This window comes from Echeneis naucrates, chromosome 23 (assembly GCF_900963305.1).
Source record: "Echeneis naucrates chromosome 23, fEcheNa1.1, whole genome shotgun sequence".
Taxonomy (NCBI): Eukaryota; Metazoa; Chordata; class Actinopteri; order Carangiformes; family Echeneidae; genus Echeneis; species Echeneis naucrates.
Genome location: NC_042533.1, coordinates 2,399,719 through 2,414,715, shown reverse-complemented (window position 1 = coordinate 2,414,715; position 14,997 = coordinate 2,399,719). Strand labels below are relative to the sequence as shown.

Here is a 14,997-nt window from a genome sequence, read left to right as displayed (position 1 = left end):
TTTGTTAATGACAGTTCATTAACAGAGTATAGTGTGTTCAGGCACTAATGTCTCCCATGAGGCTTCCATTGACAAACTTTCCACTGCAACATTACCTGGCAATTAACAGCCCTGTCCTGTAGTTGATAGTTTAGTGAAGCAGGGCTGATAAATGGCTTTAATATTATTGCACCAGAATGGGTGTGTGTCGGTCTACTCTGGGCCATGAATGTCCATAAGACTTTAACCTTGTTTTCATATTTTAACACTGCCTCATTCTGGAGAATAACAACCCAGAAGTTTCTGGGAACTCTGGTCTCCCACTTTACCAAAAAAAAAAAAAAAAAATCCCCATAAACCACTCCTCATATCTGAGTGTGTTTCAGCAGTATGTTGAGTTGGCTCTCCACCGCTGACTGTTAGTAGTTAGCTTACAGACGGTAAATGCTCCTCGCACTTTCGTTCTCTCTCTCCTACTTATAGAAACAGAGTGGGTTTTCTGAGTGGGAGTTCTGGAAAAAGATTCACTGCTGACTCTGCTGGACACAGAGAGAAATTGGTAGTGAAACAGCAGCGTTTGCCTCTTCACTAACAGTAAATCCTGTACAAACTTCAATCTCAACCTAAATACATAAGTGCATTTTGCGTTGATTTGAATAAAATATTTTTCAACAGATGAATAACAGAATTTATTGCCGACTAACTGAGGAGTCATCCACTAGAGCTTATAATACAGCAAAATATTCTGCTGCAATGACATAACGGCTCTATTTACTTTGAAATAGATACTGAAATATATTTAAAGGTAGATGTAGCCAGCTACTTGGCAAATTAGATTTTACAACTCGTCAAGTAATAAATTACCATTAATAAGTGTTATTACTATTTATTTTCTATTATCTAACAAGTGGGTGGGAAAACAGATTGGATGAAAAATCCTCCTGGTTGTTTTTTTTATTTTTTTATTTTGTTACTTTGCCTGTGGCCATCATGACTTAAGTCTGGTTCTCAACCTTCATGACCTTCGTGACCTCTTGTAGGTTTTATATCAGTTCAAGTGAAATTTTTCATTTATATATTTATATTTTTCTTATGCAGTTTTAATACCTTTAAGTTTAAAGACAAGAAACACTGACAGAAAAACGTGTCTGTGTAGTAGATTTTTTTTTTTTTTTTTGGTACAATTTGCACAATTTGTACGATTTGCAGGGACAGATTTACTTTGAAGGCAACTTCATGCTAATTTCAGTCAACTAATGAGGCAGTGAAGTATTTGATTATTTTGGCAGCTATGGTGATAAGTAAACATAAAGTTAACCTTTTTTGTGTTATTATAATTAAATAAATGTAAGGTAAATCTGAATTTAACCAAAAAAAAAGAAAGTGTAGAGGAAACAGTGGGTGGATGGAGGGATAAAAATGTAAAGAGAGAGGTAGATAAGGTTGAGGAGAGGAAGGAATGAGTGTGAAGGAGATGATGAGGATGAGGAGGAGGACGAGGAGAGAAGCCAAGGGCTTTGGGCAAAGCCAAAGACCGCCTACAAATGCTCTCTCCTTCACTCCCTCTCTCCTCTCACTTCACGTGGCCTCCTTCTCTCCATTTCACACTCTCCTCTTCCTCTCCAATTTGACTTGCCCTCCTCGTTTGCTTTCTCTCTCTCTCTCTCTCCCTCGCCCCTCTTCATCCACCCCCAGAGGAGACATAATGTAGGCCAATGGAGGAGTGACGTGAAGGGCAGAGTCACACAAACACACACGCAGATCTTCACCTTGTCCAGCAAAGGGTGGCATCAAATCCGCATCTGTTCTGTGTTCAACATGGAGGAAAAACATAGTCAGATTATAACCCTTGAATTATTATTATTATTGAAATCATGAGCAGTAACATGTCTTTGGTTTCTGCCCCATCATGCCAGGTGAGCAGATTGCACTGAGTGAAACGGAGACGTCAGCTGTGTCCTAATTCCAAACACGAGTGTGCAGTGTAAAGTGTAACGTGTGATGTTTACCCAAAACAAGACTGCAAACTGTCAGCTGCAAATGTACCATCACCGGCAGGTACTTCAAAATAAAATCCAACATTAATACAAACGGTTAATTCATGCTACAATGCTAACTGTGTAAAAGCTAGTGTGCTATGAGCATTAGCATGAAATACTCTGTGCTGCAGAAAGAAAAAGAGAGAGCTTATAAATAGAGGGAGGAAGGTCAGAGGGAAAGAGTCAGGCTTCCTGTATCCAGCCTCACAAGCGGATGCGCACACATGCACACAGACAAAACACACAACAAAAATGTAATGTAAAAATTCAGGTTTTTACATGGCTTCAGTCTAAATAGTTTTCATTAAGTCTTAATGTAACAAATAGTTTTAAAAGAATTGTATAGACTGATCTCATGCTCATCTGTCTCAAGCTACAGGTAATAATGTCACCATGAATTCATCAGGAAATGGATAAGAACACCAACCAGTGTTTTCCAGAGCTCGAGGTATCAACATCTCTAGATCTGTCTTGTCACATCAACAAAGCCCAAAGATGTTCGAGTTACGCCAATATGAAACAATGAAGAGGTTCTCAAACCAATAAGATATAATTTATATTTCATGTTGAATATCTGTTTATTAGCTCATGTTTGAGTGCCACGTGCCTGTTTTTCTATTCTACTCTGTTGTACCATTAAACTTTACTTGTTTGTGCTGTTTCAACATCTGGCCCTCAGAGTAACACTTCAGTTTGTTACACACTGCTTTCCTGTGTGTCTGTGACTCTCTCTTTCTCCCTCTCCCTCTCCCGCTCTGTGTTTTATTGGTCACCACTTGTACTTGCATTCACAAGAACATTGCATAGTCCAGAAGTGCCTGTGTGTTAACTTTTGTGTGCATGTGTGAGGACAGCGAGCTAATAAGCATCGATAGTGTAGCTGCTGCCACAGCCGCTCTCACACACCCACTCCCTGTCAGAGAATCTCAGTGAAAAGAGAAGTGGACCTTAATTAATTTTAAACTCACTAAAGCTGATAAAAAACTGATCCAAGTCAGAGCTGCTTTAAAACGTGACCACAGCAACACAATAATGAATTTATTGAACAGTCAAGAATTGGTTTTGTACTAACAAGGGTTTCATGTGAATGGATTCACACTTCATATTACAAATTTTAATTTGATCCCATGTGGTGTGAAACCTTTTATTTTGGAGGAGCTTGACCTTGTTTGAGATAACCAGTGATCTACAATGACATCAGAAGACATTATCAAATTTCTCTCAAATATAACATCACACTTGTTGAGCTTCAGGGAGAATGAGTTTCTCCACCCCATCACACTGCAGCTGTCACATATTTAATGAACAAGGCAGCTGTTTGAGCTCACCTTGAGGAATTGATCAGATAAGCAGCTCCCAGTCTTGGGGAAGGAATTTGAGAGAAATTGGGAGACTCAGCGTGGCACTGCAAGTAAATTAAATTAGCTTGATAATGATCATCAAACTCCAGTGTTTTTTCCTACAAAGCAAATTAGCTGTTGCACCTCAGTTGTGCACAAAAGACAAGGATTGTGGAAAAGATCGGGTGTAATTGATTAAGATTGAAAATAACTATATTTCATTTACATGAAGATGATGACACTATAGACACACTGTGTTGACCACCATGTCCAAATAGATGTTTTAAAAAAGATTTATAATGATTCTGAAGCCACAAACATGTTGTCTCTGCACAGGCTGTGGTTGTGAATCAGCGTGTTCTCGCCCACATCCCTTATCTGGGTCACGGCAGGTCTGGAAGAGTGACAGTGGAGTTAAGTGTACCAATTGAGCCAAGAGCGCCGGTTTAAGGACCGTCAGGATCCACAGGTGCATCGACTGGCTTTTTGTTTGATAGATAATCATCATGGCTCAGCAGGGAGGTGAGAACAGCTGGGTAAAATCACTCAAGCAGGTGGCAGGTGCATCAGCAGATGTCAAAACCCAACTAAAATCATCCACAGATACCTTTGTTTTCATGGACAGAGAGAGAGAAGGTCACAGACAGACAGACAGGGAGGAAGACGGACAGACATGGGGAGGAATGCTGCATGCTCAGATAAAACTGGAAAGGAAGTCTGAATGGGGTTGCCATGACAACCCTACCATTCACACCCTCAACACACACACACACACACACACACACACACAAGAACACACTCGCCAATCTAAGGCAGGGAGATGGAAATTGTGTGTGTGATTATCGAAGAGTGTCTGCAGATAAGGAAATGTTTTGTTCAGATTGACTTTAAATGACCACACTCGGAGCGCTATCTGAAGATCACTGTACTGCCTGTGTGTGTGCGTGTGTGTTTGTTTCTCAGCGTGGTCGCCTTTTGTGTGTTGATTTCTTCCTGCTATTGTCAGTTGTATGTATGCAGTCATGTTCCTGTGTGTTCTGTGTGCTCGGGGTCAGACTGAGGCTGGATCCAGAAGCCACACATAGTGGTATATAACATGAATCCAGGACATTATACATTTCTGTTTTACTAATAAATTAGCAGCCCCACAAAATCTATTTCATTACTTAAATGGAAAAAATAATCTGGCCGCTCTCCGGGAAAGAACATGTATTCTTATTACTACTCCATGCTTTCTGTGTTGGCAGCCACCCACTGGACTAATTTAGTTGTGTAACCAAAAGCTGTAATTCTTAAGATTTCAGTCTTGGTTAATTTGGCAGCACCTTCCAGGGCTTTTTCAAAGAGCTATTTGTATGTTTTGCAATTGCTGCATAGCCAACGTGAGCAATAGAAGCTGTTAATTCTCCAGTTCAACAAGAAACAGTCCATGCTGGGTTTTCTTTTAATCTGCTGTTGAAGTTACGTGCTCACCAGCTAGCTCCAGGCTGTCTCATCACTTTCCAATACCCAGCTAGAGTGAGGGCCGAATGTGACAAGTCTGCAGCGTTTCCTCTGCCGGACTTGAACCCGAGATGTAACATTTCATGGTCCATGTTAGAGCAACAATTGGAAGTTTTCTGTTTGCATTAGCAGTAGCATCTTTGCTTCTGATGGGGAGTGAACAGTAAACATTGCGGCTGATAGGAGGAAGATACAATTAAATCTTTTGTGAGTGTGAGGGGAATTGAAACTCAATGTGGGAACAATAACAATAAAACTACTGCATAAAGAGGCAATTACAGAGCATAAATAGGTTGGATGGTTTTTTTTTTTCCCTCAAAAGAATAGACCCTAAATAGAACCAAAAACAGATCAATTTCATGAAAATTTGTTTTTGAGGTTGTGCTATTTTTGGCCTGAACACAGCCATAGGCAATTTCTGTTCCTATTCAGACACCTGTGGACTTTGGCTGGTGGTTTTGACCACAGTGGCGGATTTTCGGTCATAGTCTGATCATCACTTCACATGCTGCAAGCCAACAAAGGAATTTGAGCGTTGGTCTGATTGATCCCGTGGGTCGTGGTTGGAGGGATTATTGTGTGTGTTTCCTGATTATGATTTGTCTCAAAGTCTGGCTTTGTTTCTATGTGAGTTTTTGTGTGTGCCTGAGGACACCTGAGAGGACACATGTAGAGACATGGCCATGTCCTCCCACTCATGGCTGCCTCACAAACGCACACAAAAACACACGCACCCCATGCATGATGCTGTGTCACCAGCGGCAATGAACAAGCCTTTCACACAGACCCACATAGACAGAGAGATGAGAAGAAAATGAAAGGAGGTAGAGAAATTGGGATGAGATTGAAAGCACTGAAAGCAGAGAGATAAAGAAACAGAAGTGGAGCAACAGAAGAAAAGAACCTGCGTTTACTAGATTGGACTGAATGACGGACAGAATAGTTTTTTTAATGCTTGAGCTCTATGTAGATGAAGCTTTTACATCTGAATGAGTTCAGGTTTTTATATGAAATTTAATGCTGCTATCTGTCACGCTGGCATGTTCATCTTGTGTGGTGGTTAGTAAAGTTGGTCCACTGAGACTAACAATTATTTTCATGATCAATTCAGCTAAAGATCCATCCATCTATAATGCTTCACCCTGTACAAGTTAAGTCTGTCACAAGGCTGGCATATAGACACAAACAACTACCTATATAATTTTGGATATTTCAGGGTTTAAAAAAAAAAAAAAAAAAAAAAAAACTTTTGAAGATGTAAAGTTGAGCTCTGAAGTCGACAGTCTATTTCACGGACTAAACAATTAATCCGTTAATAACAAAAAAGCCTTGCCGTAGAGGAGATATTTAAATCCCCTGAGATGTTATTTCTCTTCGCTCCATCAGCATGAAAGGGCTAAAAAGTTAAGTACTGGTATTCTTGGCCTTTAAAGCTCCATATCAGTCAAACGGTGCAGCACAAACATTTATCCGAAGGCTTCTCTTAGCCAAATTGGTGTGTGTGTGTGTGTGTGTGTGTGTGTGTGTGCGCATATTTGCAAGTATGATCTCATGCACTAGTCTGTCTGCACACATTTCTCAGGTTGCCCTTGCCAGGTTATCTCTTACGTAATGTTTCCAAAAATAGAGCAGATTCACCTGTAAGGAAGAATAGAGGAGGGGATAGAAGGATGAATAAAGGAGAATACAAGGGAGAAAATTAACATTCAGAAAACGTTTCATCCATCTGGTGACACAAATACTGGCTATTTTTAGGTCGATGTTTGTAATCGCCATCATGAATTTGATAATTTTGAGAATTCCAATGGAATTAATGTAAATGATTGAATTTTAGGGATAGATCATTGATTGGCTGATAATTATTTCCGTTTTCAGAACAATCAGCTGATTATTTGCGTGTTTGATCTAAACATTAATTGTAATCATTTACGATGAAGAAAAGAAATTTGAAATTTTTTGCAATTCAGCAATTATCAAATTAGCTAACCCTAACCCTTATTTTTCTGTAAATTCAAAGTCCCTGCTTTTAAGTGGGTATTTTTTACCTCTCTGTGCTACATAGCTTCAATCAGTGCCACGTAATTTAATTACACACGTCATTTGTTTTAGCCACAAGGACTTTCCCAATTGTATTTTCAGCAAACTTAAACAGAACACTAAATTATTCTTTATTATTAAAAAATTATTATTACTCTATTCACTGTAGGTTCTGTTGCTGTGATGAAGCATTTATGGTAAACGTGATGAAATCATCAACACGGCCCCTGTAACATCTTAAATTATGTTGTCTGCCCATTACCTCTAATCTCACAACAGAGGCAGATGAAAGTTGAGGGCGGATGTGAGGTGTAGTGGATCCAGTTTCATAGCTCATTGGACACCACTGCTCTCAGATACACGTGCACACGCACACATGCACACATCTTTGTTTCTATTTTAAGAAACTTCCATTCATTGTATTCATTTTATTTGAATTTAACTCTGAACTGGCTGTTGTTTCCTCAGGGCTCAAGTCTGACCTTTACCTCGACCTAATCTCAAGCAAAATCTTACCCTGAGCAACTTGTTGCTTTAACCCTCCCCTGAATTAAAAAAAAAAAAAAAAAAAAAAAGTCAGGAAACAGAGACCTGACACCAGACACCTGAACTCTGTCTTCTCTTACTGACATGGTGATTGGCATAATTACCTGACCTGTGCTGTGAGTGTGGAGGGAAACAACTGCCAGCTGATTCAGGCAGCTCTGGACTTTTTAACGTTTGAGCCTTTGGGAATAATAATGCCGAATGTCGGTGCCTAGTGGACACGGGAGGAGGAGTGTGAGGGGGACAAAGGTGCGCTGGTTTCAGCGGCTTCTCCGTTACAGGTGAGTGAAGCTGCTCAGCAGCTGCTGCCTTAATCTTTGCCCTCAACTTTTGATAATCAGAGCAACAGGTAATATTATAATGACCAAATCAGTTCTTTGACACGTGTTCTTGTATCCACCCCTGTTACATGTGAAGGCTGATGTTGAATGGCTCCGACTGATCTCAGTTTTTCAGGGCTGCTCCTGTCTTTTTGGTGTGGAGTGGAGTGTGAATCATGATATCAAATACAGAAATATAGTGGAAAATGATTCTCCCTGACTCATCTCACAGGCAGAACCAGTGGCAGTTCATCTTAAGGTAACAAAGCACAGGGGATGTCAGAACCAATTTTCAATTTCACTGAATGTATTATCATTAAAAAAGATCCACATTGATTCACTGACAGATTAAATTACCTGTATGAGGTGTTAGGAGAGTATTTGGTCTGACACGTGGATGTGCTCAAAGAACTACCTGAAAACAGAACTTGTTTTTATGCTTAGCTTTGCACTTAGAGTGTTACAGTGTAATTATGTGACATTTTGAGCTTCAGAAAACTCATTAAAACGGATTCAATAAACATAAACAAGTTAATGCTTTTAATCAAGATGGAACATAAGAGGTTATGAAGGCAAAACAGGCCACATTTAACAGCTTTAATAGGCGACTACAGACTCAATAATGCATAAAATGACTGTAAGTGCCATGTAGATTATCTTTTGAATCTGTAAATTTCAAGTTTTTCGTTACACCTTGGACAAACAGCAGAGAAACTGGCTTCACACCAAACCCACACTGGTGCAGTTGTGCCTCTTTTGTCAACCCAATTTCTCCCACATAATCACAGAACGTCTTCTGCTCTGCGAGTCAGAGGATGTTCAGCTCCAGTCCTCCCACTTGCAGCTGCCGTTTTATTTCCGTGGCCATCACTTTTGTTCTCGCTCTCTGCCGTTAATCACGAGCCCAACTTGGCTGCGCGACCCCGACTTGGCTGCTCAGCCCCGGCACGGGGATTTTTCAGACGCTGGTTAAATGACTGCAGCGGTGGCGTTGAAAAGATTATAGCAGTGTAGGTTTGTGATGCCACCCACCTCGAGAGGCCTATTTTCCTCCCTCCTTAATCACCTGAATGGTAGTGAACTCCATAAACAGTTCCTACTGTAGTAACTGTTGACCCCATATGTGGTTACACTGGCTCTGTATTTAGAAAAACGTCGAGAAATTACAGAGATTACATCATCCTCATGGTGGAGGCTGCAAAGTGAAGCAAGTATATGGACTCTGTGTGTGTGTGTCCATACAGTCATCCCACATAGGGTGGTAAGGTTTCTGTTTAAGTAGCTGCATTTACTGTAAAGTTAAAGCAGAATCAAACACAGGCACAGAGATGATTCTCCACCAATATAATTACTGGATGAGCCGCCAATGGTCCCGCTGTGCCGTTGTCATAGCAACGCCGACAACCCACCTCTGCAGGAGGAAGAAGAGGAGAAGGAGGAGGAGGAGGCAAGAGGGAGGATAAGAAAGAGAGCGAAGGAAGACAGGGGAGGGAGGAGGAGCAAATCAGTGGGAGAAGAAAAGAGGGAGATTAGAGGAAGATATGTGAGATCTGGAGGTGATGTAGGGACAAGAAGAGAGGAGGAGGAGGAGGAGGAGGAGGAGAGGAAGGCAGAGGAAGCATTACAGAGACATAGAGAGAGCAGCAGAATTCAGCTCCAATATCCAGAGTTCAGCATCGTCTTCACCTGCCCTGTTGGCAGCAACTGAGGACACACACACAACTCAGTGTCCACCAGTTTAAAAAAAAAAAAAACTGAATAAAGTCTATGTCTGAGCTTTTCATTATCCTAACTCTTTTCATTTTTATTACTTATGGAGCTGCGGCCATTCGTGGTTAATCGGCTGACAGGAAGTTCGTTGATGGTTTGAGTCACCTCTGAAGCAAAACTAACCAAATATTTCCTGCTTTTAGCTTTTCAACCTGCAAGATTGAGAGGTGGCTTCAGAGAGCTGGTTACACTGTGGACGGTTTATGAAACAGAAAAACAAAATTCAAAATGAGTGATTGTAGTTCACTTCCAGTCCAGGTTTGGATCTGGTTGTTTGTAGTTCCACATCGAGTTCAACCATCAGCCTGCTTATTTAAATGGTTCTAATCAAGAGTTATTTTTAGTTTGATGTACCTTTTTCTGCATTTTCTGAGAATAAATCTACTTAAAATAACTGAGGATAAGTGGGTATATGTGTGGATTTGTGTTTGGTGTGTGTGTGTGTGTGTAGTCATGTGGCTTCACGCAGCAGATTTTTTGTTTAGATTTTAGAAGTGAGCTTTAATGCCTGTGATCCCTTCTGCTTTTAGTAGATTAGGACTCACTCAAATATAATGGTGTCCCGTTGTGTGTGTGTGTGTGTTCATATTTAAGTATGCACTCCCTTTTTTTCCTGTTCAGTGAGGAGTGTGTCAAGTACCCCGTGGCTGTCGGGTCTCTGACTTTCCCTCTCTGCTTGTTAGCAACATTGTGTACTTAGAAGCACACAAATGCACGCACACACACACACACACACACACACACACACACACAACCTATTCATTTATATCTGATCAAACCTAATCAGTTTATAATCGTCCTCACTGCTCAACACTTAGACGTGGCAATAAGCACCAGGGTTAAGTGTGTGTGTGTGTGTTAGTGTGTCAGTATACGTGTGTGTTTGATGTTCACAGCTTGGCTCTTTTTAAAATCTGTTTTTAGGACAGATGTTGGTCAATGATCTGCAGGTAGAGATGAAGGTGAACGCACACACACACACACACACACACACACACACACACACACACACACACACACACACACACACACACACTCACTCCCATTCTGCCTTCAGTTTCTCCTCCAAACAATTGGTTCTAATGCATCTGTAGCTTCGCTCTCAGCCAGTTACTTCCGTTAACTGTCAGTTGTCGCCTGTTGTTGTGTCCTCAGATCTGAAAGACTCGAGAAACAACGTCAACAACAAACAAAACAACTAAAACCAGCCAAATAACAATTCAGCTGTGAAATAATACTTTAATAGTTTCCTCTTTCTGCTGGATATCCATTATACCGAGTAGATTTGTTTATGATATCGCAATCCTGAAGTTTGTGTGAGGTGTGTGTTTCTAACTGTGCAATTGTGTGACCGTGTGTATGTGTGGTCCCCTGTTCTATGTGGCATATGTCCAGTCACCATAAGTCCTTGCATTTGTGCTGTTGTCACCCACGCAATACTATTTTTATCTCAACAGTCATGAATGTGTGTGTGTATGTCATGGTGTGTGTTACAGGGTGTGTTATCGGGTTACAGGTTGTGTAAGTGGACCCCTCTTTGTCCTGGTTGATAATTTTAGACAGACGGCCACTGAAACTTTCAACAGGGAGGGAAGGTCAGATGCTCTGTGCAACCTTTTCCACTGATGGACACACACACACACACACACACAATTCATTGCACTAATTACCAATTTACTAGACAAGCCATGCTTATCTAAGAGGCTGCCTGGAGTATGAAGTATAATAGAACTGCAACAACAGGCTGAGTCATTGATTAGTTTATTGACAGAGAAATAATCAGCCTTTTCATAGTTGACTAATCCTTTAAGTAATTTTTTCAGGCAGAATGATATTTAAAGACTGCTTCATCAGGACTATGTGTTTGCTGCTTGATGAGATTTGATTGACAGGGTTCTGGCAGCATGAGCAAACGATTCCACAACCGCGTTCACATATTGGTTCAGATTCAGCTGGACTCTGATGGTGGATGAAAAAACATTACATCACCTTTTTTCTGCAACTGCAAACCAAAACTTGTGCTCATAGTAAGATGTTAAGGGCCGATCCCAAATCCTGGACAGGTACGAGATGGAGTGTAGGCAGACGATGATGTGATGGGCGGAGTGTTGGCTCTTTGGAGGAGGGGGTGTTGGTGGAAATAGATAAATAAACACACAGTTAAAAAACTGCGAAGAGGAAGTAGAAGGAGAGGAGTCAGGGACTGAAACAGGCAGAGAACGACGGCTGCTGACTCATCCTCTGACAACTTGGCTCTGTCAGCGTCTCTCCCTCTCACCCCTCTCAAAGTGCTGCTGGCACCGTCTCCTCCAAGCTGCTCCCAGTCCTCTTCAACCAAATATCTGCAGCTGAACCCCTGAAATGTGCTCATGGAGAGTGAATAATTCATTTACATACTGAATTATACTGAAACATTGGTCTTTGTGTGATTTTTAGCCAATCTGTGGTGAGAGAAAAAGCCTGTGTCACAGATATGGATGACTGAGCTGATTTTTTTTTTCCTCCTCAGTCCTGAAGTGAACTGACTGTTTTTTCTTTGTGTCATTGTAGGAAGGCCATCTCCCGCTCAGGTCTCCAGCACCTCGGCCCACCCCAGCCCTCTCTGCCTCCTGCATCCAACGGCCCCAACAAGGAGCTACGAGCCTGTGTGGATTGGACGGTCAGACATTTACCTCTCATATGTAACTGGAGATAGAGATTTATCTTGATGGTCACAATTGTAGGACCTACTGCAGCAAAACCAAGATATAAAAGGAGTTAAAAGGTCCCATATCTTGACATGTCTTGACTTTTCTAGACTTTTATTTTTGAAGTATTTATACACATATAAAGATATATTTGTTTTTGTAAGAACCAAAAACTTGACTGAGCACTAAGAAAAATAAACAGAACCTAACATGAAATAAAGAATAAATTATAATAATTTATTTTCATAACAAAAAGCTAAATGCATAAAACAGGAGTGTTGTATGGTGCAAAAACATGCAAAAAAAGTACAAACAAACAGCGAGAGGGAAACAGTGGAGATGGTCTTAAGTGCTTAGTTGCACTAATGCCAACTCCACCATTAGGACAAGAATGAAGAGAAAACAAGCAGCGAAAACGGGGCAGGACAATCCAAGAGGCCATAGCAGAGCCAGAGAAACGTGAACACTTTCAGTGTTAATATATAACCTGGAGCTTGGACGTCTTCCTTTGTATGACATAGGATCTTTAAAAGAGCTAAAATCTTCTTTAAGTTTATCCTCATGAAGGCTCACATACTGCACAAAGACACAGTCTGTGTTGTCCTCGTTCTGTTCAGCTGAGTCACTGAATGACATTTGGATTTTCATGCCAACAGATTTGTCAGCAGACTGGTTTTAACGGCCATATGTTCATATAAAATGGAAAAACAACAATTTTTCCTTTGGGTTGTTGATCATTACTTTGTGTATGTGTATAAATGAAGAAAAAGTTCTTATTTGTCAGGACTTTTTGGAATGTGACTTTTTTGAGGGGTTTAATGGATTCCACTCCTGAAAATGCCTCACAAAACAACAAGAGCCATTAAAAATGAAAAATGAAAAATTATCTTTCGAGAAGTGACAAAGGGCCAATGCTGTGGGAAATGTCAAGATGATGCAGAAAATGCGAAGCAAACTCTACAAAACACACAAAAAAATAATAATTATTAAAAAAAAATTTAGAATTTGTTCTTGCCTGATGAACACATGCAAAATTTATGTTGCTGATATCTCGGCAATCTGCAATCTGTGGTGACAAAAATTAATCCCTGTATTATTCATAAGTGCGTGCAATGTTGTCTAACGGTCATTTCATCATAAAAGGAATCATAAAATCAAAGGAAAGGGGAGACATTTTCTGTACTCAGGAGCTTTTTCTTCATCTAAGTCTAAAATCTTTGTCCCACAAAGTCAGATAGAGCTGAACTAAACGTAACCAAACCAAGTTCAGTGTCAGTGTGGATGCAGTCTGAGGCTCGGTGTTGGTGTTTGTGTCATCCATAACCGCAACAGGGCGGAGGTAGTATTTTTATTTCTTTAAGAAGACAGTCCGATATAAATGGATATGAGCAGCATAAAGTTAATGGGCGTTTGTTAATGTTGGTTTAGTGCATCTATTACTTTTATACCATAATTTATATCTTTTATATATTTACTTAAAAATATCTGAAGATCCTGTTGGTTCTGACTTTGTAATGTTTCTTAAACAGAGTGGGCAAAAAAAAAAACAAAACTCACAACTGCTGCAAACTTTACATTGTTTACAACAGATTTCACAGAAGAAAGGCAGGCGTCTATTTTTATCTAATTCAACAAGGAAAGAATGACTGTGACAGGGGGAGGTTTTTGCTTCTGTATAACCATCTTATTTTCAATTTAAATCACACAGGGCTCAAAATAAGAACAAACACAGACAAAAAAAAAATCATTCAAAACACATTCACTATAGAGTTGAGGAAAGTTGATCCACACTACTATCCCAAAAACTCAGGTACGAAATGAACCATGTGTCATTAATGGATAGGAAGTAAAATGTGCTTGGTATGTGTTGATGCACATCAGAGATTCAGTCATTATCATACACTGGTGGGTTGATTTACTGAAGCGCTTCGGCTCCTTTTACATGGCAGAAGTACAAAGTCAGAAGGAAAGGCTTAATATTTTCCTCTGTAGATGTGTATGAGTGGCTGTGAGTGATTTCCTTAGCAGGGGAATTTTAATCTCTGAGCAAGGAGAGAGATTAGCTTCGGCCCCCTCTGCTCACAGTCCAGGGGCCTCATCTCCTTCAAGCATCTTCGTGAGAAAACAACTGTAAAATCCATTTCATGTTTAGAGGTGTTTTTCCAAAGCAGTGTAATGACAGTAGATCAACAAGTGACTCGGACTCTCATAAGAGGCAAAGAGCATCTTTACCACATCACATATAGCTTCACTTCTGTTGACCCAGATGATCTATTTGCGTTGAGTTTTGGTGTATAATTAAGATCTGTTTCCTGACTAGATATTGTCAGGTTTCATATCTTCTCTTTCGTGTTTGAAAACCGTCCGTCCAGTTGTCATGAACCGCCTGAGGGAATTTCCTCAAGTTTGATGCAATCCTTCACTTGTACTCTCAACTGATGAATTGATCAGATATTGCTGGTGAAAGGCCACATGTCACTAATGACTTTATTATTTAATACATTTTCAAAAAAGTTGTAGTTTTGGTTGATTGAGTCAATAAAACTGTGAACTAACCACAAGGCTATTTCTGAAATGTTCATAGTGAACCTTAGTGCTGTACTTTTACAGATAACACACACATGGAATCATACATCCTTACATGTTTATATGTATATATGTATATGTGTGTGTGTGTGTTTGCACTGAAATCGGCCCCTGTAGTGATTTGATTATCACATTTAAATCAACATGCACTGTGAAATTACCCACCCACTCAACAGCGGCAATTACGTGC

The 14,997-nt window shown here is 40.2% G+C and overlaps 1 protein-coding gene across 8 annotated transcripts in view; it reads left to right on the top strand.

The window, feature by feature from the left end:
* The window catches only part of dgki (diacylglycerol kinase, iota), a 50,287-nt gene that overhangs the window by 12,446 nt on the left and 22,844 nt on the right, over positions 1-14,997 (top strand). For 7 of the 8 annotated variants that reach the window (XM_029494754.1, XM_029494759.1, XM_029494753.1 and 4 more), the window contains exon 2: positions 12,085-12,193. In XM_029494754.1, the coding sequence (XP_029350614.1) occupies positions 12,085-12,193 (109 nt within the window). Of the gene's footprint in view, positions 1-7,133; positions 8,024-12,084; positions 12,194-14,997 lie in introns of those variants that run through there. The other variant, XM_029494760.1, reaches the window with a different exon arrangement.